At 42.6% G+C, this 24,813-nt stretch overlaps 2 protein-coding genes across 3 annotated transcripts; both read left to right on the top strand.

Moving 5' to 3' along the window:
- Window positions 1-3,515: 3,515 nt before the first annotated feature.
- fibinb (fin bud initiation factor b) lies at window positions 3,516-5,795 on the top strand. Its single transcript, XM_028401879.1, has one exon. It carries the CDS (start codon window positions 4,037-4,039, stop codon window positions 4,658-4,660), a length of 624 nt encoding a protein of 207 aa, XP_028257680.1. The 5' UTR covers window positions 3,516-4,036; the 3' UTR covers window positions 4,661-5,795.
- Window positions 5,796-7,367: 1,572 nt separating this feature from the next.
- Window positions 7,368-24,777, top strand: bbox1 (butyrobetaine (gamma), 2-oxoglutarate dioxygenase (gamma-butyrobetaine hydroxylase) 1). 2 transcript variants are annotated; one of them, XM_028401570.1, is made up of 9 exons: window positions 7,435-7,488; window positions 7,523-7,553; window positions 8,920-9,387; window positions 10,298-10,412; window positions 20,273-20,471; window positions 21,348-21,453; window positions 21,599-21,795; window positions 22,364-22,530; window positions 23,494-24,777. In XM_028401570.1, exons 3-9 carry the CDS (start codon window positions 8,977-8,979, stop codon window positions 23,652-23,654), a joined length of 1,356 nt encoding a protein of 451 aa, XP_028257371.1. In that variant the 5' UTR covers window positions 7,435-7,488; window positions 7,523-7,553; window positions 8,920-8,976; the 3' UTR covers window positions 23,655-24,777. The 2 variants fall into 2 exon arrangements, with proteins under 2 accessions (XP_028257370.1, XP_028257371.1); XM_028401569.1 differs by having other exon boundaries at window positions 7,368-7,553.
- The last annotated feature ends 36 nt before the right edge of the window (window positions 24,778-24,813 follow it).

The following is a 24,813-nucleotide window of genomic DNA, read 5'->3' as shown; positions in this document are numbered from 1 at the left end:
TTCTTAGGAGATAAAATCTGTGAAAAGAAACAGCTTGACAAAGGTTTCAGGTCGCTGTCGTCCTTTTCAGACGGTGCAGTGCTGACTTGCAATTTTCTATTACTTGAATGAGAGATGCTTCAACAGTTAATGACTTTGAGCTGCCTGTACAATCACTCAATGAGACGGTACCTGTCCAGATATGCCGATCCTGATTCAATGTCGCTTCATCCTTCAGACGTCTGCTGCTGCTTTTCTGTCTGCTTGTAAGCTTGTTTATCTGTCTCCCTTTTGGACCTCCATTCAGTAGTGACCCGAAACTAAGTTACCAGAACATCGACAATAAATGACTTTATAAGTGATGAAAGGTTTAACATGAAACCCTTTTGTGCAGTCGCAGAAAGCACTTAAGAGCCCGACTGCATGAATCACTCACTTTGCTGAACTGGGATTTAGTCCTAACTCAGTAAATTTGATTCAAAGTTGGAAGTGCTTTATCACAAATGAGGCTGTTAGACGTTGTTAACTTCAAATTTTGGTGCTGAAAGAGGGAGGTGACCAGCATTTCCTTGTTAGCCTGTATTTTATGAGACCGTCCAGTGTGAGTAGGTGGAGTCCTTCCCCACTTATGATTTAATCTAATTGTAAGCATGCCACAAAAGACTTCAAATCAAAACAGCGTCCCGCCCTGAACCCATAACATGGCTTGCTTCATTTTCCATTTTTTTTTTTTGACACCATGTTAAAATTCCTCCTGCAAAATAAAGTCACAGGGGCAGACGCTGCTCAGCTCCTCCAGGACACTCTGGTCTTTGACAGTATGTTCCCTTTTTAGTGGAGCTGGCACTGAAGGGTTCTAATAAAAGCGTGCTGCTGTCACACACAATGAGCAGAGGGGAAGAGGGAGGCTGTGCATGCAGTGGTTCCTTTAAGTAGAGTAAATTTATGAATCTATATGTGAGCGTGCTGGATGGAAGTAAGAGGATAAACAAGCCAAAAAGAGACGGTGGTGTGAGAGAGAAAGACAGACCGCTGCTGCCAGTGTAAATAACCAAAGTGTCCAGGGTGGATGTCTCTACCTGCAGGCAAGGAGGGGGGGGGGGAGAAAACCACACAAGACTTCAGGACGGCATGTTATTGAGGTCACAGACAGGAAGACGAGCGAGGCTCCTCTCCTGATGCACACTGCAGACGCTCTCTGCACTATAGTTCCATTTTATATTTAAAATACAAGATAAACATTTTAAACAATGTGTTTCTGCTTAGAATTTGTTTTCCTCTGAGTCAGCCCTCATGCAGTGGAAAAATGAGAGCAGAGCTCCAGAGGCAGGTGCTGCTTCCAACGGAAAGATATGCACACATTGATGGAATTATGTGTTTAACAAGTTAGATCATTCTTAACGTGTTGCTTCCTGAGCTGTAAGATCACATTAAAAAAAAAAAAAAACATTTGTACTAGCCGTAGGGCAATGATTTTCTAAGCAGCTGGAAAAAAAAATCTCTTCAACACTCGTTTACTCTTTCAATACTGGAACATATTTCACAATATTTGTTTGCCAGTCAGCAAACATCTGAGGAGAGTGATCCGCCACGTTTCCAGCTCTCATTACAACAGGTGACCGTCACATGTATTTTTACTTCCTTTAGACTAAATTTGACTTGTCATTTGATGCCACCAAAGTGACCCAAAAAAAAAACAGGTGGTCGCTCAGTGAAGATATTTAAACCCTTTCAGGATTGACCCTTTGTTCTTTGTCTGAGTCTGAAATCACTCAACACATCCCAAAAAGTGTCCATCACTGCAAAACTCAATATCCAGTTCCCTATACAGTCCTATAATACATCATATCTGACATTCAGTAATGACTTATAGACTGTTGTTTTCAGTCAGTGGAAAGTCACATTTAAATATTGTCTTAGACACAGAGGGGAGGATTTGATGTTCATTTTAAAGGACCACTGTCAATGTATTTGGTGCCTACCTGTTATTTTATCTATAAAGTGCATTTCACATGGATTCTGTGCAGTTATGATCACCAAAGAAACCAAAAATTATGGAAAGAGATGGGACAATTTAGCTTAAAGGTAGAGTAGGAGATTTTGAAAACTCAGTGAGAGTCAGCCAGATTCTGAAAGTAAACACACGCCCCTTTCTCTCGGAGCTCCCCTCGAAGCCACGCCTCCCAATCACATGGACGCGCATCACCTGAAGACGAGCTGCGGTCTGTGACTTCGGCCATCATGCACGTACCTCTCTGGTGCACGCAGAGCAGGAAGAGAGTGACAACCAGCCAATACTCCGCGCAGGGTCCACCCGGAGGATTGGCTGTTTTTAGTGTTTTATAGCTTCCACAGATGATTCATATTCTTCGTTTTAAAGCGAAACTGCTGAACTAATCGCTTGCTATCGGATTGTACAGAGAAGTTACACTAATTTAACAAAAAGTGCGTCAGAATGAAATCTCCTACCCTAGCTTTAAACTGTGTGAGAGGGTGGGTGTGTTTTCACCACGCAGCCAACCCTGAGGCTCAAGTCTCAAAAACTGCAGTTCCACCTGCGCCCTCTAGAGGCTAGCTCCAGATAATTCTTATTTATTCATATGTAACTTGTTTAAATCATATTAAGAATGTGTGACCACTTTGAATGATAGACGTGTGCAGATTTAGCTCATGCTGCCTGTTTAGGTGACTGCCAAGTCCACCTCTTTCCCTGTATTTGGATTAACTGGGTGTTTAGGCAGATTCAGACGCTGCTAGAACCTATAGATGACATCACAATAGATTTGTCTGTATAAACCCACAATCTTTTCACTAAACCTAAATAACACATTCAATGCTTCATGAAGCAAGAAAGCAACAGTCCCGCAAAATCTTTCTGGAGCTCTGGAAGCCTTCCAAAGGGGTTCAAAGACTTTAAAGAGGAAATGAAACACGGACTGTAGTAGGCATCATAAAAGATGGATTATCTGTGTAAAAACAACAACAGGGTTAAACAGGAGAAGAAAAATCCTTTATTCACACATTTTTCGAGGTGTATAGTGATGTGCACAGGGACGGCGATGTGACCATGTGATGGGCCGGTTGGTGTTGGAGTCTGACAGTATAGCTGGCTTTAGCTGATCAGCAGTGATGTCACTGGCTCTGCTAGGACAAGATGGTGCTATAGGTGCATGTTGGTAAATAATAGTACACAATTTCCCCATTGTGGGACAAATAAACTTATTATTTGAATCCTGCTTCACTTTACCATTCCTGAAAACACTAGAAATTAATGTATTTAAATGACAAACAATGGTGCTTAGGTACGTATACAGTATAAAATTCTATTGTTTTTGTTTATTTTGTCATATTTATCATTTATCTTGTGTCAGAATAAGTCGTGTTTTGACACTGAGATTTCTGCCACATGTCAGGAGGTGTTAAAAAATACAACTTTTATAAAGGAAGCTGCTAAACTGTAATTACAGGGCTGGTGTACTGGACGCATTTCAAGTTTATATGTGGCCTCTTGTGTGTTTCTCAACAGTGCAGTAACTCTTTGAGCCACATTTGCCAACTTGTCACGCTCATGTGAATGAACACAAACTCCGTCTTTCCTGGTTGAAGTGAGCCCGCTGAGGTCCAGACTGAGCGCAGCCTTCCAAGTGACGGAGGGGCTGTAATCTGAGAGCAGAGTTGAGGGATTATTAGCCAAAAAAAAAACCCTGAGCGCGCCACTTGAGACATCCAGATGTTGCGTTTGAGGCACCGGGAGAAGTCGGGAGTACAGAAACAGAAACAGACACACACACCGCTGTGCTGCTGCAGTGATGGGAGCTGGCGGCCTGGACTAACTGCCCGACGAGAAGTGAGGCTGTAAATGTGATTCCACGCCACTTTTTATCTGCGTGGACAAAGAGGGACAGTGAGGACTGCACCGAACTGCGCAGTGACTTGAGTGACATGTTTCTGTTTCTGCGCCGGGTTGGGATTAAATCAGATTGACAACTTCACTACAACAAGGTTTTTTTTTTACAGCTCAACACTTTCTGCGCGTATTTTGGAACAAGTGGACATCATGGCTTTGCTTCACTGGCTCCTGTGCGCCTGGATGTTCCTGCTGCCCATGTGTGGCGCTTTTTTCCGGGGACCTTTACATCCGGAGATGTCTAATGGAACTTTTCATCACTATTTTGTGCCGGATGGCGACTATGAGGAAAACGACGACCCGGAGAAGTGCCAGATGCTTTTTAAAATGACCGACGAGCGAAAGTGTGGTCTGGACGAGGACCAGGACTCAGTCATACGGGACGACTTCACCATCATCAAGCGGCAGATTGAGGACTCGGCTCGGGTGCTGGAGGGGATCGGGAAAAGCATCTCGTACGACCTGGACGGAGAGGACAGCTACGGGAAGTATTTGCGCAGGGAGACGACGCAGATCAGCGAGGCGTTCACAAACTCGGAGAAATCCCTGCTGGAGCTGGAGGTGAAATTCAAGCAGAGCCAAGAGAGCGAGCTGAGGGAGGAGCACCGGCTCAGTGACGACTTTCTCAACATGATGGTGCACACACGGGACGTCCTGAAGGAGACGTTGGACATTTCCCTGGGTCTGAAGGACAAACACGAGCTCCTGTCCCTGATCATCCGCAGCCACGGCACGAGACTGAGTAGACTGAAGAACGAGTACATGAAGTTCTGAGAGAAAATAGTCCCTCCGCACGCCTGTGTTTTTATATGGAGAGGCAAGATGAGGGAGTGAGGAAGCACATCAGGGATGCCAACCCAAAGTTCTCCTTTTGAAAAACACTCTGTCTGTGTGTGTGTGTGTCTGCGTGTGTGTGTTTCCCCATGTTTTGTTATGACTCCACAGATCCAAAGCCAGTATCAGCTCCAGTGAGTGCTGCATTGTTACCTGATCTCAGGGGCCTCATTTGTCTCAGAATATCCTAATAAAAACATGTGTGTGTGTGTGTGTGTGTGTGTGTGTGTGTGTGCTCATTTGGTCCATTTTAAATGCAGAAAATACAAACTTACATCCATCAGAGTGAGGGCAGAAGAGTCTAAGAGCGATGTGCTAAAAGCTGGGTTTAAATAAATGCTAAACTATTTTCCAAGCCGTTTTCCAATGCAGCCAGAGCTATTACTGTGACGCATATTCTAAAGAAAACTGACTTTGACTGTGGACATTGTGGACTCCCCCGGGACCTTTAACAGCACCAAAAATTACCTACCTGCCCAAGTTTTTCTCTCTCTCTCTCTCTCTGTGTGTGTGTGTGTGTGTGTGTGTGCGCGTCAGGCAGTCAACAGAGCCGGCAGCAGCAGCATGGTTTTTCTATGCGGTGTGTTTTGGTAACGTTTTCTTTTTTACTGTACCCTGAATGAGTTCCTCTTGTTTGTCCCTCCAGATGAATGTTTATTTTTTTTAGACAAATGTTTACATGTCAACACCTATCTGTTGTCATTTTTATAGGCTAGCTGACTTTGCACAATTCTTCACTGTTTCGGTGCTAAAGGTTGTGACACAGTTTCAAACATGCAAGGCCTTCACTGTGCTGCTCTGCACAGGTACTATAATCATGGACAAATGTACAGTGTATTATTATTAGTAAGTAAAGTAAATACTGTGAGTGCCAGTAACTTGTTATGCTATTCATAGAGCAACATATATCTATTCTTGTTTATCTTTAAGATATGTGGCGAGGTGTAATAATACTTTGACGGATAAGACTGCAGGCAGTGGACTTCTGTGTCAAGCACTCATCTGTAAAAACAACATAGTGAACGGATTGTGTTGTGTCTTCTCGAATAAAGACGTTGTGTGTTGTTGCAGTTTGGATGAAGCTTTGTTTTTCTTGTAATGAGTCGTGCTGCTGTGGATCCGCACCGAGCTGCATGCAGGAGGTTTCTGTGGTTTCCAGCGGACCCCACAACGATGCAGCAGCACTGTAACATTCATGATATATGACCACGTGCTGCAGCATTACAAAGTTCCCTGTGTGTTTGCTTAACAAGGTTTGGAGGTCTGATGTGAATTATACACACACACACTCACACACACAGGCAGTGGCCCCTTAATTACAAGTGCTTTGAAGGGAAGAAGCTGCTTGTTGGTATTTTTGAAGAACAAAGATATGCGGCAAACCTTACAAGCAACTTGTTTGTTCCAGCTTCTTTTGCTCATACTTCACATTGTTAAGGTTAGATATAAATCTGAGGGAAGGAAAATTCAAATATCAGGAGTCCATACTGCGTTGAAAAGTGCCAACCATAACACTGCAAAGTACACATTTACTTTAGGCAGAATGCAGCGATATAAAGGACTCCGAAATCTTGAGCTTACACAGTTTCCATGAAGGGAGGAAAGACCCTGGTTTTCTCTACACATTACTGGCAGCATGTGGAGGAAAAACCTTTTATGTAACATGCAGAGCTATCATTTAACTGTCAAGTGGAAGATCCATGAATCCAACTTGTATCAAAGGGTCACAGAGTTCTTGAATCAGGCAGATTAATTTAGATGCATCTTTAACCGGCACTGAGCAAAACTCCTTACCATCTATCTTAAGTCAGTTTCCCAGGCAAAAAAAAAAAGAGTTAAAAACCAGTGTTAGCCATTACTACTGTTGTTGTTAATGAGCATGTGTGCACCAGTGCATGTTGAAAAGGTGAAAGGAGAACTGTGTGATCATCATTTATCCTTTGGAACCCAGGCTTATTGTTGTTTGTGTGTGTTTGATGGCACTTGCTTTAAAACTCTCTGATCCTAACAGGTGTCAGTCGGGGACTCCTGCAATCTTCACTGGACCTGCAAAGGACACTGAAAGTATTTAAGAAAGTATTTAAGAGGTATGGTGAAAAATGTAAGACTAATTTAATGGGAATTTACAGAGATGAAAAACAAAAAGCCAAATTTCTTGTTTTCCATTAGTATTAGTATTAAGATATTAGATATTACTCTTATAGTCTTGTGTGTGTATATATATATACATATATATATATGTATATATATATGTATATATACATGTTGTATATATATACATATATATATATATATATATATATATGTGTGTGTATATATATATATATATATATATATATATATATATATATATATATATATATATATATATATGTACAGCATTTAAAAAACATTAAAGCTAAAAGACTAAATTCTGTAGCAAACAGCTGCATGGTAGCAAGCTGATGCTTTTAAGCTTGTAAGCACCAACAAACAACAACAACAACAACAAAAGAAATATTTATGTTTAGCCTGCTAGCTAAACTCTGGGTTATGGCTACTGTAACTGTTGACCTGTTATCAGTTTATCAGCTATCATGGCTGGGGTTAGGAAGCAGAGCAAACATTTGAGCACTCGGTAGTGATTATGTCATCATACCCAGGCTCCCGGTTCGACCTTTCACCTACTTCCTGTCTCTGGCACCGGCAGCCGACATTTGTGCCAGCTGCCAATAAATCCCCGAAGAAGAAGAAGAAGACGAAGAAGACGAAGAATAAATAGAAGAAGAAGAAGAAGAAGAAGAAGCAGCTGCGTGCGTGGGGACAAGGACGCAGCCGTTATCTACATTTTCAGGTAACGAGTGTAGCTGACAAATATGTACATTTTGTGCAGTTTTAGTGGTATTTTACTACACAAACTAACATGTAAGGAGTCCAACTCTGCAAGGAACTCGACCGAGTTGAGTGTCGCAGTCAGAAACTGAGTTTATGAATGTACAGTAGAGAAGCCGGTAGCTCCGCTTACACTTTAACTAGCATGCTAACAGCCACCCGGGTTAGCTCAGTCTGCAAAGCGGAAAGGGGAGCTGCTGTCCTCTGAAACGAAACCTGTTCATGAACAACTTGCTCTGTACGTTGTGTGTGAATCAGACGGAAAGCTAGCAGCTGTTAGTGATGCTTCTCTAAGCACTGTGAGGTCAGTAGTTTTATACAGAAGAGTGGATGCTGCTGTACTGAAATCCAGTGAAGAACACAAAGTAAAGCCTGTTTTTAAAGAGGCTACAAGAGCAGCATTGAACAGCTGTTCACATATAAAAGTCAATCTCAGTCGGTCATTGTAACTGATAAAGGCTGCAGTGACCAATCAGGCTAATGTACATAATGTAAACAGCTCAACAGCTGGCTGTTCCCAGACTAGTTTGAGTAGTTTTACTAGTATTTTTTTGTCAGACCAAGTTAAACTTTAGTTTAGTTGACACATTTCCCTCTGCTACCTGATCCTGGCATGACAGGAGTTAAAAATTAAGTCATTAAAAATACACATTGACACAAGCAGGTATTGGTTGGAGACTTAGGCCCCGTTCACACTGGAGAAAGTCATTCCAGCTAGAGTAGGATTGAGCCCAGACAGCCTTTAAGCTGGATGCGTTCAGACCTATTTTCAAATCTGGCTAGCACACAGTTGTGTCCGCACTCAATCCAGCTTCATCCAGCGTGTTTGCTGTTCTCCAAACCACTAGGTGGCGCCTTGTAATATGGCTAATAATGTGGCTAGCCGGATTCGCTAGCCACATTTGCGTTCACACCTGAGCCACATTTGAGCCAATCGAGGGTGGATCTAGCCGGCTTGAAATCAAACTGGATTCAGCCAGATTGGAGGTGTTCACACTCGGAAAAAAACACATCTGGATTGATCTGGATGCGGCCAAATCCTGCTTAAGCCACAGGGGCCTAGGTGGATCTAGCAGGATTGGCTCAAATGTGCTAATTAGCGAATCCGGCTAGCCACATTATTAGCCATATTACGAGGCGCCACCTAGTGGTTAGGAGAACAGCAAACACGCTGGATGTGCTTAACACAACTGTGTGCTAGCCAGATTTGAAAATAGGTCTGAACGCATCCAGCTTAAAGGCTGTCTGGGCTCAATCCTACTCTAGCTGGAATGACTTTCTCCAGTGTGAACGGGGCCTTAAGGACTGAAGTTTTCCTTTTTCTGCAGTTATTGTTGGACCTTCCTGATTTGGAGACTAATAATCTGGGAAGGAACCGTTCAGAAATGTGGATGACTACATTTGCACGGTTCGGCTTGCCTGCCCTGCAGAGGAGCGCGTCGGCCATGGCCTGCCGAACCCTGACGGCGGCTTGTCATAGACCTCAGCCAGCTTCGCTAGCTGCTCTACCCTCCCGCCGGACGTCACCGCAGCATCGTGGGCAGCACACACTGGGGTCAGCCTCTATCCCTATGGCTCACCACTCAGTGAGGCATGTCCGGGCTCTGGATGAGGAGAGGATGATGGAAGTGGAGTGGGAGTGTGGCGGCCACAGTCTGTACCCATTCACCTGGCTGAGAGACAACTGCCAATGTCCACTGTGCACCCTGCAGTCTGCTCAGGCCCGGACACTCCTCCTGTGTGACCTCGATATCCACACAGGTGTTGATGTTGTGGAGGTCACCAATGACAACAAGGTGGGCTGCGTCCATCAGGCTTTGTACACATACACATTTCTAATATGATGTTAAAGGTCAATATTTTAAATATGGCCTAAAATAGTTCCATCAGTTTGCCCTCGCTTTAAAGAGCCTATTCCCTGTGTGATATATTTTTGCGTGTTCACACAATTTAACAATTCTTCTAGAATGTAATGAATGTTTTGGGTGTTGTAACTTCCATTTGTGGTTTTAAATAAGTGTATAAACCAGAGAACGAGGTTGACACTATATTTTAATTCTAAGACAGGTTTTTTTATTCATTGGAACCTGGTAAAATATTCAAGCTGCTATTGGTATTTATTTGCTGGCTGTTTTATCAGGGCAGTGACCCAGTCCTCCAAAGTATTCAACCTTTACCTCTGTAAGAGGGACACAGCTATAAAACGACGTGCTGCTGCTGTATGCCCTTTGTTTATGTTGATTAGAAAGAAACAAAAATGTGTTTGCTGTGTTGCTTACTGTTTCCCTGTTAACGGTACTTAAATACCACCACAGGGATTTTATGTTTGCCTGTGGCTGTAGAAAAAACAGCAACGCTTTGATTGAGATGTTTGCAGGGGCTAAAAGCCTCTTTGGGTTTAAAGGGCAAATTGTGAGCAGAAGAAATTCTCATATGAAAGGAAGTAAACAAGTCTCCTTTATTTAACCACATGTTTCCCCAGTTTCCAAGCACTTTATAAGGTCAAACCGTCTGTATGTCAAACATTTACAACCATATATTTTGAAACAATAAAACAACTACTCCGTCAATTATTTACTGATTCCCAGTCAATTATTTGAAAAGGAGACTTTTGGCTAATGGTCAATCACAAAATTATTAAGAGGTGAAAACATGAGGATGAAAAAACTCGGACCAGCTGGAATCATGAAGCTTTTATCTCTGCAGGTTTCCATTGTGTGGCCCGATCAGCACATCAGCGTGTTTGACGCAGACTGGCTGAAGAAACGCTGTTTCTCTCCTGCTGCCAGACGAGCGATGCAGGAAGAGCTTTTCCTTAACGGTGAGTCAAACTGTCCTGAATGTAGGACTTGGTGTACAGGGACCTCATCATCTGCTGTTGGCTCAAAGTGGACTGTCTAAACCACCCTGTAGCTTTTATCTGGATAGGATTTATTATAGGGTTGTCATATTAAGCTGCATTTGTTTATTCTGCGTATGTACACAACAGTAGTAGTGATTGAGTTGATGTGGTCTGAAGCTAATGAGTAGTTTCTAATTATTGTTGAGGTAATGGTATTTTTAAAGGAGGCCATAAATCACAGCTGTCTTACAATTAACAGGATGAACAAATAGTGTCACGAATTGCTGCATTTTCAACGCTGTAGGGGAGAGCAGCAGTTTGTCAGCACGCCAAGCAGCAGGTGTTACCTGCTGGCACACAGATAACCGACCAGCATGTCGTTTGCATACAGTGTCCACGCTGTTCATCCATCGACAACGTATTTCACGTTGTTCACATGTGCATACAACAACAGTAGATTTTCTTTTTTTTTTCCCCCCATTTCCTTTGTTTTGTTGCTATAAACATGTTTGAATTTAATTCACAAATATATACAGCTATACTTTGGTAACAGTTGTAAGGATGAATTCGGTCTGTATGCTGCATAATCAGGAGGATAGGGCAGAAAATGTAATGGTTGGTTTGTAGAAACGGCAAAAGCAGAGTGACTGTGAGAAAATAGTGCTTGTTCAGTGATATATAATTAAGCAGCCACCAGGGAATATGTGAAGCTATTAAAATGAAATTTACTTTCCCTGGTTACCTTCCAGAGGAAGGTAAATCAGATGCCTCTGATTTTAAACCCTTTTACCACACGTTTCTGTCTCTGTAACCTTACAGGGTTGTCGGGAAAGTTTTTTTTTCTAAAGGCTGGAAGAGAACTCATTTTACAGTACATTTACAATGGCCCAATACACTTTACAGTCTGCCAGACAGCAGTGGAGAAAGTTCAGCTGTGGAACAAGGTAGCAGCTCCTCAGTGGAGCGGGGGATGGACTGTAGTCGGTTTGTGTACACACACACGTGGTCCTGAAGGACCCGCAGGGCTGAGCGGCTCCTGCTCTGTTCCGTTGATTGAGGATGTCTGAGTGTGTGTGTGGAGTTCTTCTGTAAACAGATCCTCCCTCATAGCAATTTACAGACAAAATCATTGTGTCATTTTTCTTAGAAGACACTGAAACTTAAACACAATACAAGATGACGTCTGCACACAAACTCTCTGGGTTTAATAGTTTCCTCCTGAGTGCCAGCCACAAATTCCTTGTGCCAAAAACTAACAAGAGGTCTAAAAAGATAGATTCACCTCCGAGTAGTTTGCTGATATTCTCACTCCCTGCCTCTTGTGTGGAGTGAATGTTGACTTACCGAAGCGTCCACAGTTTGGATTTCTGTTTTCTTTCACATGTGGCGCACCTTGATTTTTACAGGCCCACGTCTGCCTGTTTAAGTGCTCTCAACAGTGAAAGCGTAGTGCACACGGGACACGGCGAGGTCAATATGATAATTGGAGCTCTGGGGTTATTATTCAGCCTGTACTATACCTCCTGTTTTTACGTCTGAGGTGAAGTTTTTTCCTTGAGTTTTTACTGTTTCTATGGAGTTCTGCATCCCAAACCACAGCTCAGCAGAGACTTGGGTTGGAGTGATGTGGAAATAGCACAGTCAAAGACACCTCCTGGATTAAACAGGAAATGTTAATGGAATTCAGCTTTATTAAATTGAATTTGACTTCCTCACACATTAGTGTGCATATTTGCATCTTCCATCATTCTTAGCCAGGTAAAACTTTGAAGGCATTTCACTTCGGGCTTTATTTCTTGAATGTTTTCTGCAGTGTATCAGATGCATTTGATCTCATTTGTCAGCATTTCTAGTTCACTGTCCTTGTACACCTAACTCCAGACAAAACTGAGCCGAGGCATTGCATGCGAAGCAGCCGACCGCCGAAAAGGCTGACGGCTCTGAGTCTCAATCAGAGAGACCCCCATCTGCCTCTGCCATATGGAAAACTGATTCGGAGTGAGGGTCAAGAAAATCGCTGCATGTTCTTACCAAATACAAACTCACCGTTGTCAGTATTTCCTTCCTTGGGAGCGACCAAATCCCTGAGTTTGCAGATACGTGTAACCAGGAATTCCAACTGGAACTGCCTGGTTTCCAAGACAGGAGTGTTTTTACAGACTAGATTACTGTACAGTTTTTTATTGTCGAGACATTAATATTAGGTTTTTACGGGGGGGGGTTTTTTATGGGCAGCTCATATTGATTTTTATGACTTTTCTACATGTCTTTGTTCCACATTGTGTAGCTCTGCCATCTATGTACTTATTTTTTAGAAGACCCCTCAGATCAGTTTGAGGCCTCCTCTCACCCAAAGACGTATTTCCAGTAGTGAGTGTTAAGTTGTTTAAGCTATTGGTCTAGTTATTTTTTGTACACTGACTCAAAATGTGACTTCTAAAAAATAAAAACACAATATATACCATATTTTCCGGACTATAAGTCGCACTTTTTTCATGCTTTGGCTGGGTATGCGACCTATACTCGGGTTCGTCTTAGTTAGCCTTGTGTCCTGACGTCCCATTACAAATATAATGGTAGCTGTTCTGTCCCTCTCCTGACGGTTCTCTTCCACCTCCAGTTGTCCACACTTTGCATTCCGAGCATAGGTGATGCTTGTGGTCGATATGTCACTAATTCCAGACAGCTATATGAGCGCACAGTAGTCTGCCTTTTACTCATTTACAGGATGTTTATAGGAATTTCTGTGCGGTGAAGCTAATCGTTTCTCCCCGTGAGAACTTGTTGAAATGTGCGTGTCTCACTCTCAATGTCCTGCAGCCGCACCACTTAAGTTGAGAGGAATTCAAGAGGCAACATTACGCTAAAAACGTAGTGATTCACGCTGGCCCGCTAGTGGGACTAATACTCCGGTGCGACTTATCTATGGGTTTTTTTTCTACTTCTTTTCGCATTTTTTGGCTGGTGCGACCTATAGTCTGGAAAATACGGTACTAATCCAACCAATACCTGTGTCCAGTTTTAGAAGATGGATCAGAAAACAGCGGTGTAGTTAGTTTCTATGTTGCTACACTACCGGCATCATCAGACGATGATACATGTGAATTTAAACCATTGACAGTAAAAACTATGGACAGAGCTTCCGTGACGTCACCCGTTTGTTTCTGAAGAGCCGTTCTGAGGCTCGGTGGGAGGTTCCAGGACGTTGATGACCGCCGCCATGTTGGCAGCGTCACGTCCACCAAAACTCCAAATATGGACAAAGAGGGGGAGCACGAGCGGGGTTTAGAGGGGCGGGCGATCGTGGAAGCAGGAAATTCACGTTGTGATACGTCAACTGTCTGTCACTCAAGCGGCAACGCCCATAATTATGCGTAATTTTAAGTCCGAATACAATTGAAACGAGTGAGTTGTAAAAAAATTCACCCCCCCTACAATTGACACTAGAAGAGAACCTATCATCTGAGACCAGAGTGGTTTTTTGTACCAGGCCGTAAACATGTTAATTTCTGCTGTGAAGTCGGCCATTTTAACATGGGAGTCTATGGGAAATTACTCACTTTTGGAGCCAGCCCCCAGCTGTTGCGGCGTGAATTACAAGTTTTGACACTTCTGCATGGGCTTCAGCTTTGAGCCCCGAAGGTTGCCGCTTGATTTAAACGTGTTGTTCTCCAGCACTAAATTAAGATTGAGATTTATATTACTGGATTTATATTTAGTTCTTTATTTCTGGTAGAATGTTTCATCATGGACTATTACAAAGTCAGGAGATTCATTCCTAATGATATTGATTTTTATCCCTTGGTGATGTTTGTGTGAATTTATTCATGGAAACTCTTGGTCTTCTGTTTAATGCAGCACTATTTCCTCTGACAAATATTTTTAAGTGCCATTAAGTAGTTCATATCTTTACTTAAATATTAGTCAAATACTACAGTACGTGAGCGGCATCCTCTTGTCCCCTTTAAAACAATTTAAAGTTAAGAATTTCCCTTGCCGGATCAATAAAGTACATCTATCAGTCTATTTATCTCTGCACTTGTCAACACAAGCGGTTTAACAGCATGTAGATGTGTTCAGGACCTTTGGAATACACATGTACCGCTCTGTTTGTTGTACTTTGAACCTTTTACTGGAAGTGATGATGGTGACTCGCTCCTCAGAACACTTACAGCTTGTGTGTCACTCTCATCCTTATCTGCTGTGACTCGTCCTTTCACCAATAAATCTGTCAGTGATTTGCTTAACGCTTGCCAGATGCGTTCAATATTTGAAGCGTGTCATCATCTCGGGCCTCCCATTTTATGCTTGTCATGTTTGTTTAGTCAGGGTGGGAGTCATGTCTAATTTCATGTCACTTGTATTGAGAATGACGGATATGAACCAGGTTAAATGGATTTTTTTTTTAGTCAAAATATGCCTCGAGACACAGCTTAGCTTTTCCCTCACACTTCTCACCCACTTCACATTAGTATTTTGATGCCATTACGACAATTCTGCAATCCAGTTAACAGTTTGAATTGCTCAGCAAGCCATAGTAGCATGTCAAGTTGAGTTATTTACTATGATCCCTCAGAATAACTGCACTAATAGCTGTAAGTACCACTGCTTGGTCATCTATGACCCACTTGCTATTCACATTTGATATGATTTCACACAGATTTTATTTTTGGACATTGACAGAAAATAGTTGAGATTTCTCTCCCTCAGTCGCAGCTGTTTGTTTTTTTTTTAATCTCCTCTCCTTTGGCCTACCAAAAAGCACCCTAAGTTATAAGCCACAGCCAAAAAGATGAAGCATTTCTACTGTCACAAGTCTGACAAAGTCCACACATGTCCTGCTTTTCCCTCAAGTGGAAAATGTTCTATAGTAGTCTGTGCTGCCATTCTTGGTACTTGTTAATGCTAAACACCAAACGTCATAAACGAGTTAAAGTTCTGCTGTGTTCTTCTTCTAGTTAGCCTCAGCATCGTGATTACTTTAAAGTGAAGTTCAGTAGTCCAGGTGCAGACACACATGTATGACTACGTGCAGTTTGCACATGTGTCCAGATTTTCACTGTTGTGTAAACAGACTCATTTGCGCATCATGTCTCTGCTTCTCTTGAGTATAACAAGCTATGTAGGGCAGACAGACGGAGGACCTCATGGGAGCTGAAAATGCCTTCATCCTCAACTTTACATGCACAACATGCAGTAAATCCTTTACTTTTAAGGCTTATTTACTTTGAAAATTGTCTTTGTTTTTAGTTTACCCACATATTCAGCATTTTCCTTTAAATAGATAACCTGCTTTTTGTGTTAGCTTATTAAGTTTTAGCATTTTGAGAGATATCGTTTCTGTAATAGAGAGTTTTTTTTATTGACCTATTTTCCTGTTTTAATCCCAACTTTGACTGGAACTGGCATTCCATTTAAATCAGACATTTATCATAAACTTCCTGTCTGCAGTCAGTCAGCGACTTCATTCAGTTTGGACTTTTCTCCATTAAGGCTGCTGACTGATTCTATAATGCAGCCAAGTAGTAGCTGATTTGTCAATTCTCTCTCTGCCTTGTGTATTCCCCTTTGCCATCTGGTCTGAATTTAGCCTTCTGTGTCACCACTCGTCAGTTGACAGAGAGGCTCCTGGAAACATAGCTGCGGAGGTCCATCAGTGGAAAAACGGGCATGTTCTTCCAAACTCAACCGTCACTTCACAAGGCATTTAACAGCTTCGGCAAAATCCACTCTCTGTCGTACACGTGTGGTGTTATCAGCCTGAAAGGAATTCAAGGAATCTATATGTACAATTTAGGTGTGTTAATGTGTCATTTGCTTTATCCCTACGACAACAAACTTTACTATTTTTTTTTTCACCTGCACACAATATATTTTTCACAGTTTGTTTCCCTAATTCCCTCAGGGAGCAGCTATATTTGTTAAATCCTTTTTCTTAGTCATCTATTTTGAAATTTCGTCACCTTTACATCAGACGGCACGGGAAGCGAGGAGATTATAATGATTGGATTTTTCATTTCTTTGGCAAAGCACACGTCCTGCCTGGCAAATGAAATAATACTGAAAGCACAGACTACAGGTTGCCAAAAAGGACATAATTTGATAAACTACTGCAGGGCTCTGCTGAGGTTTGGGAACCTGAACTTGCACATGGAGAAAGTGTTAGATTTGGATTAGTGTGTGTGTGTGTGTGTGTGTGTGTGTGTGTGTGCGCAGCTCTCTGGTGAGGAAACACTGCCTGCTCTGTCTCTTCCAAACTGGGAATGCAGAGGTTGGCTGCTCTGTCATCCAGGTCTGTTTCATAAATAAAGGTGTGTTTGTTATTGGCAGGGGGTGGAGTGAGCTCCATGCGGTTCCATTGATGCACACAGGCATTCGGCACACTCAGAACACAAACGCACAGTAATTGTTGATTGGAAAATACCATAGAACTTTTTTTTTTTTGTGTAATGTCTGGACCTCTGAGCCTGCAGACAGCTTTCAATCTTTTTGTTATAATGACAATTTTCTTACATTACTGTAGTGTTTTGTAAAATGTTCAAATAGTTATGGCAAATTGCTTTTTTAAAAAATGTCTGGTTGCCAAATATAAGGCAGTTTACTTTTAATTAACGGCTATGTTGACAACTAATAATGTCGCTAGTGCTATGACTGTCCACCCAACAGTGTTTTTACTGTTAAAAGCTTAGACTCTAATCTCATGACTATATATTCTTTTTTTGGAGAGGTGTATAAATACATTGATCCCTGAATTCTAGTGGAGTAGAAGTATAAATTGCACCATAACAAGTATATTGAACCAGTACAGAAGCTCCATCCAGCAGTGCATTGATGGGCTGATATGAAGGATTTAAGTTTGGGATATGTTGGGGTCAAACTGTAGCTCCAAACTTTGTTTTTAGTGTAAACAACAGCTCTCAAAAAAATGGGTTCCTAATGCCCATCTGGCTCAGAGACCTCCACTGTGCATTCCACAGACGGACCATTGAAGTGAGCTGATCCGGGCACTGTGATAAAACTTAACCAAGTCAAAACAAAGGCTCTCTGGATAACTGCAGCGATTCAGGCAGAGCTTTGAAGGCGCTCCCAGCTGCAGAGGAGAGCGACACATGCAGGCCTCCGAAGCTGAGACAGAGCACAGTGAGGGCAGAGCCAAACTGCCATGAGCTGCCTGACAGCCACAGGAGCCACGGCTTCAGGTTTCCTCATCTGGAAAAGCCACTGTAGCAGACCACGGCTGAGGAGGGGGAAACGGGAGACGGGATTATATATGCTATCTTGTCAGGCTGACAGAGATATGTCCCTCCAGGCACATGCCAGCGCCGTCCTTCCTGTGAAAACAACAACGATCCTCACACCAATGAACAGCAGACGGCAGAAACTCAAGGCCGTCTCACGTCGACACTTACAGACGTTTAAAAAGCACATATGTTAGTTCTGACTTCATATCTATGTTAACCACAACTGGAAACTGTACAAGACGGAGTGAGATTGATATCTGTTTGGCTGTGTGGATGCACAGAACTTTCCAGAACCCAGGCTGTTTTCTGCAAATAGCAGTGTGAATAGAACACAGCTGTAAGATTAGGATCCTGTAGCTGCTGCATGTCTTTCAGTTAACCTTCAGTTAACCTGTTGAACTCAAGCCCAGTGTTGACTTTTTTGTTTTGGCCTTTGGTTTTGGTCTTTTTCAACTCCAGAGATATATGCATGGCTTCGTAGCTCACTCTGTTGTTTGTCATTTGTTCGGGTCTTATCTGAAGCACAAGGATAGAGTTCATGTTAACTAAAGATGGAAATAAATTGCTTCCTGAAATTAGTTCTTGAGATTCTCACGCTTCTTGACATTGATCTTTCAGAAATAAGAGATAAACCTCACAAGAAAGCATGTAGTTAATCCAGATGTCTTCTTGGTTTCTTGGAAAAATGTGAAACTGAAGTTCTGTAGTGTCTGAAAATAATGTTGAAAGGCTCCTTTAAGCAGACAAACATTTAGGTGAGTGTAGTCCTACAACTGACACCGTCTCTGTTACACATAGTAATTTGAATACACTATAGCAAAGAGTATTCTCTACCTCAGTACCTCATAATCTCTCCAGATTTGTATCTGCACCAGTTAAGAGGCCTGCTATTTGTTTTCTTTAATCTTCTACCAGTGTGATCCAACAGAATAAAAAACAGACAATAAATTTCTTGCGATTCTTCACGTGATCTTAAGATTTGTGATTAGCCTTCCCATTTTAAAAGAAGCTAGGGCGACACCGATAGCAGGATTAGAAGGCAGATATCCACGGAAAGTTCTCATCTTTTGTTCGAGCCCTCAGCCACTCCGTGAACTCTCTTGATAGCAGCGAGCGTGATAAGTTTCCAGAATGAGGTCTGAGCTGAACTGCAGCCAGGACCGCACAGCTGATGTATATGCACAGTGCGACCGACGCTGTAGCCTCTTTGTCACGGGTGACGCCCTAAACTGCAGCGCTGCAACACCGCCGTGCCTGTACAAGATGTCCAGGTCCAGTTTCACAAGAGTAATTGTAACATTCAGTCTTGACCTTTGCCCCAGTTTCTCCTTCTCTGTCTTTGTTTCTCTCCACCCTCTTGACAAGTTTTAACAAGCAGCAGGTCCTTGACCCTTTGAATTGGGCAGCCAGAAACTGATTGTTTGTGACAACAGCCTGGAGGGAGGTCTGCAAGCCATGATGATGATGATCACTGTGTTCCTGACTGATGTTGCAGCTCGCTGTGCTCTGGGCCTCTGTGCTTTTAAAAACAACCGGGCTCTGAAGCCCCACATCAGCACTTAAAGTCTTTTTGTTGCATCTCTAAATCTTTATGGCCTTCAGAGTAAGCCGCAGTCTCTCTTGTATAGTTTTTGGACACTTTAGATGATGATAAATTATGCATGAATTTCAGCAAAGCTTGCCCGGTGTGTCCATCTCTTGTGAGCTTTAGCCTCGTTTAATCTGCTTCTGTGCTGCAGCCTTGTGAAAAGTTATTTGGAGGTTGGTGGGTACTGAAAAGAGACACAAGAACGAGCCACAAACATCAGACAGGTACACAATCTCCTCGGTTAAACCCTCCTCCCGCTGCCGCAAATGTACTTAGCAGCTGTTTCTCTGGAAGCCGCTGGAGAGACTGCATGGAAAAATGAGTCCAGCCAGCTGGGTGGAGTGCAGTGGGAGGATTCTTTCCACTTCTGTCTGTCTGATGGAGACATGCTGATTTTACTCAGCAGAGCTATTTGTGGCAAGCTGTAATGTTTATAGGTTTAATGGGTACCAATAAGCAAAGAGGGGGACAATTATGACCTTATAAATGAATTGCTTCCTGCCCGTAACAAAACAATCTGTGATGCTAGGCTGCTAATTTATTTTAGCTTTTGAATAAACGGTGAATTGTGTTCCATAGAAAGTGGATGTTTTGGATTGTGCATGTTCTTCACAGAAGATAATGCAGAAAAATGTGCTTTGTGTACTGTAGTTGATGATTTCACCACTTATTTTAACTGAACTGGTTCAAGTACACGTCACTTTCTGAACAGATAAGGTTAAACGGTAACATTATCCTGTCCAGGCTCTCGCCATCTTGTCTTCATCTGTGGCTGGATATCCTTTATGCCCGTGCGAACAGATTTATTAATGGGGACATGAAGTGACTTAGCATGAATAAGAGTGCACATGTTCTCACTTCAAACTAAGTATTTATTAATGAAGTAATATTTGATCAAATGCCTGCACACAGGCCAGTTCTCATATAGCCTCTGTTATTTCAAGAAGCCAGAACTATATGCATGTAAACCTCTGCCAAGGTGAAAGAACTGTTCCCGCATCTCATTTCAGAGCATCATTACTGGGACTCAAAGCTGCACATCCCTACAGCTGACTACCAGGAAGTCCTCCACGATGACAAGGCTGCTCTGGCGTGGCTTTTGGCCCTGCGTCGCGTTGGCATCGTCTACCTGAAGGGGGCTCCTGCAGTGCAAGGCCAAGTGGCCAGGCTGGCTGAGAGGATCGGCTATCTCAGGCTGACATTTTACGGGTAGGGCTCCGTGATGTTCTTCCATGTTGATCCAGTGATCCTCGGCCAAGCCACTGTTTAATAATTACACCCCCCCACCCCCACCCCCAAATCTCAAGCTGCAGAATTTTCCACTGAGCATGTTTAAGCTGGAGCCAAGCCCAGGAGTGTTATTAGTAAAAATTAAATACAAAAGACCTTTATTTACATCCCTTTTTCCAAAGGAAAAAAGTCGATGTTTTGATGAAAGAGGTGTTCAGATTTTGACTTTATAATATTAGCTTTGAAGAGAATATGTCCACCAGTCAATTATCTGTAGCTTTGATTCATGTTGTTTCCATGGAGAAGCTCAGCCAGTGTCTGTTGGCTCTTTTATCACACCAGAGTTCATCACTCTGACTTATTGCGCTGCTGATTACTTGAAGACAGAGATGGGGAAAACAACCTAAAAGCATTCCAACTTTTTTTTTTTTTTAAGCTAGAGGAATTACCTGGTGCACTCAGTCAGAACAGAGGTTTGGAGCGTAAAGCCTTTCCTCTGCCAGAGGATGAGCTCATACGACTGGAAGTAACAGAGTCTGCACACTAAAGCTGAAACGAGACTGTTTTACGAGTCAGGCATCATCCAAACGATGCATGCAAACAGAACATGGGAGATAACTTCAGCTCATTAGTGCTCGACTCCTGCTGCATCTCAATGAAGTCTCTACTTAAGAGGCTAAAGTCTAAGCATTCCTGTGAAGCTGCCCGCTTTCTTTCCCCCCTCGGGGAACCCCGCGAAGTTCATCTCATCTCATCCTTTTTTTCCAAGCAGCCTAATTGTCGTCGCTGATCTTCTAAAGCCAAAGTTAAATAATTAAAGTGGAGTTTATTAATGAGTGTTATCTTTGTCCTCAGGCACACGTGGCAGGTTCAGGACAAACCCATGGCGAACAATGTAGCCTACACTTCAGAGAAGCTCAGCCTGCATACAGACTACCCCGCTCTGCAGTTTGCACCTGGAGTGAGTAAAATCTGACGTATATACCGTATTATAAAGATTTAAACTGCACCAAAACAGACATGGTATCACTTATAAATTACTGTGGTCATTCAGCTTTTATGTTGTGAGGGTTGTAAAACAAGCATTTGTGTGTGTGTGTGTGTAGGTGCAGTTTCTGCACTGCATCAATCAGGCTGCGACGGGAGGGGAGAGCGAGGTGGTGGACGGCTTCCACATGGCCGAGCTGCTGCGGAGAGAAGACCCAGAGGCCTTCCAGGCGCTCGCCTCGCTGCGCGTGGACTTCACAGACACCGGGACAGACTACTGCGACTTCATGCTACAGTCCAAGAAGTGCATCATTGAGTAAGATGTGCAACTGTTTGGTATCTACTGTACATATGGAGCAAAGATTCAGAGGCTGGTAAAACCTCCAAAAACAAAAATGCAGTGGTACATCACAGTCTGGGTTTATGTGTGTTTGAAATGAAACACTGCCCTCTGTTGTTCACCTAAACAGCATGCACAAGAGAATCTCAATCTCACGAGTCCTCAATTTAATACTTTTGGCCATATAATCTAAATGTAATAACGTCACAAAGGGTGATGTTTAATCGATAAATAATTAGTTTTCTGGGTGAGCAGACTAATTGCTGAGCCATTGTGATGCTCCATTGAAGCCAGTGATTATAATTATAATAGATGATCTATCACTTGGTGAAGTTTTTCCAGAGAAATTGATTTGTTCTGCTGTCACATTAAACTAAATATCTTTATTTTGTTGGCTGACATCACGACAGCTACCTCTGCTTTTTGCTTAATTTTAAAATGGCAATTTAATAGATTCATTCCTAGTGAATTTGAAATGCTGTCACAGTAATATAATAAACTCACATCCTCCAGACTTTGATTTACTCCTCCCTTCTTTTCTCAGTGTTGATGAAAATGGCAGAGTTGTGAGGATCAACCTCAACAACGCCACCAGGGACTCGGTGCTGGACCTCCCTTTGCATCAGGTCCAGCCTTTCTACAGAGGACTGAAGGCCTTTTATGATATCATGAACCAACCAGACAACGTGGTCGCCTACAGCATGCAGCCAGGTCAGTGTGCATGTTTACTGTCTGAGAAGAAAGGGCGAGTATAAATATCCAATAACATGTCAGGAGGGTCCACTCTGCAGGGCACTCAGGCTGCTAGTAAACTGAACAGTGATGTACATCAACATCTTCATCAAGGTCACCCTGACATCAGTGTCATCTCCGTCATTGTAGAACAAATCAAATTACCCAACGCTGGTGTAAACCTCTCTAAATAATCCCTGCTCAGCAGAGAGTCCGCAGCATCGAGCGACACAGATAAAGTGACGATACTGAAGGAGAGATTAAGGACATCAAAGAGTAGCAGAGGCGTTTCCACGGCGTCACAGAGTTCCTGTGTGGAAAATGACCTGTCCTTGAAGTTGCTTTGAAGGTTTAATAGGTCTTTGTGTGCGCCATCTAATCATGTCTGAAGGCAGCGCTGTTGTGGGGTGAAAAGGGTGCTGTCACACACCAGAGGTTTACAGCTGCTGTGATGGATGGATGCTGCTCTCTGTTCTCTCCTCTTTTTTTTTTTTTTTTTTTGATTGGCCAGACACAAAAGAATGTTCTGGAAAATGTGTGAATGTTTGAAAATATGAACAAAGGTATGTCCTCGAACATCCAAACAGCATTCTGTTGGTTCATTTTTAGACCTGCAGCTTAAAACGAGTCATCTGGAAACCATAAAACGTCAGCTGTACTCAGCTTCTTACAGCCATCTCATGGAGCTAACCTTAGGTTAATTAACCAGCAACAGTTGCTACCTCGGTCAGCAAAAAAGTGGATACAAAAGGATGTTGTTTTCTTATGGTACATCTGCCGTGGCACAGTGAAGCATAATGAGGCCTTTGATTCCTTCTTCTGCAGCCAACCCTGACCTCTACCAAGCATCTACTCTTTAACTGCCACAACCAACGAGCCGAGTTTAAAAACCGAAAACGTAGAATACGCCTTTTGTATCTGACCTCCTGCGTTTTATTTCAGGTGACATCGTGACCTTCGACAACTGGCGTCTGCTGCACGGGCGGAGGAGCTACACCAGCAGTCCAGACAGGCTGCGACACCTGGAGGGGGCCTACCTGGACTGGGACGAAGTCATGTCTCGTCTGCGGATCCTGCGCAGCGCGGTCCAAGCAGGCATGTGAGATCTCTTTTAACTAAGAAGCTTTAGAGCCTGAGCAGAGAAACCTGAACCAATTCTGCTGCTGGTAAAAGGGCAGAGTGCAAAGACGTAGACATATCAGAGGTCAAGAGATAAATCTCTGACTCCGTTTAATGAAGAGAAGGTAAATGTAAACATTTTAAATGTAGTGCAACACAACAATGCAAAGAAAAAAATGCTTTTAGACACATTTTTATAAGCCTAAATTTAACTACTATAACTTTTTGCCCTTTGTACAATTATGATGTTGTGTATGTTTTCTAAACTATTTATCATTCCCAGCTAAATGTTTGGCTCGAGATGAGCTGAAATCACTCCCACCGCAGCTCCACACATGTCTAGATGTGTGTGTGTGTGTGTGTGAGTGATTTCAGCCCGTGTATTTTTTTTTAATTCTCACTGCCTGCAGCTGTATCATGCTACCTCTATTGTTAAACCCCGTGCCTACGCTACCCTTCATTCTGTAGAGATACAGTCTGAATCTAAAGTTGCCTTAAACTGCAGCTGAATGGAAAAAAGCAGGGAGGAAATCAGCAAGGATATTTTTGCAATATTGGTAAATTCATCCTTAAAAAAAAAAACTGTTAAAGCTGCTTCAGTCTGACTCCTGTCACTGTAAAAATATGCTGCAATAGGTTTGCACTTAAAGCTAGAGTGCAGAACGTTTAGGGCTGTTGTAACATTCTTGGAAAATACACAAGAAGACTAAGCAGATAAATGCCCATGTTGGCGCCATCTGGTGGAAGCACTTCAGATAACAAGAGAAACTTTGGAAGAGCTGGTCAAAACATCAATAGTCCATTATTCAAGTAAAGTTACTGCCATGGCTACATGGCATACAATAAATATTAATCTGCCCAGAAAGGACATATTATTGTCTGGAAGTCTACTTAAGCTAACATCCGATTTTTCAATCGCTTTCTTTGACTGTGGCTGAACTAACCCAGCTACAACCAAAGACAAAATCTCTGCACTTTAGCTTTAAGTTTTTGGCCCCAAAGAAAAACAAAAGTTTGGTAAAAATCACAGTTCAGTCTTAACACTTATTGATGAAGGTGGTTTTTTCTAATGTGGACTCGTGCTAAAATAAACTCCTAGAAGCTCAACATTTGACATTTGTTTTCTTCTACAACAAGGACAAC

The sequence above is a fragment of the Parambassis ranga genome, chromosome 3, assembly GCF_900634625.1.
Source record: "Parambassis ranga chromosome 3, fParRan2.1, whole genome shotgun sequence".
Lineage (NCBI taxonomy): Eukaryota > Metazoa > Chordata > Actinopteri > Ambassidae > Parambassis > Parambassis ranga.
Note: the sequence above shows the minus strand (reverse complement) of the source record. Positions and strands in the feature narration are given on the sequence as shown.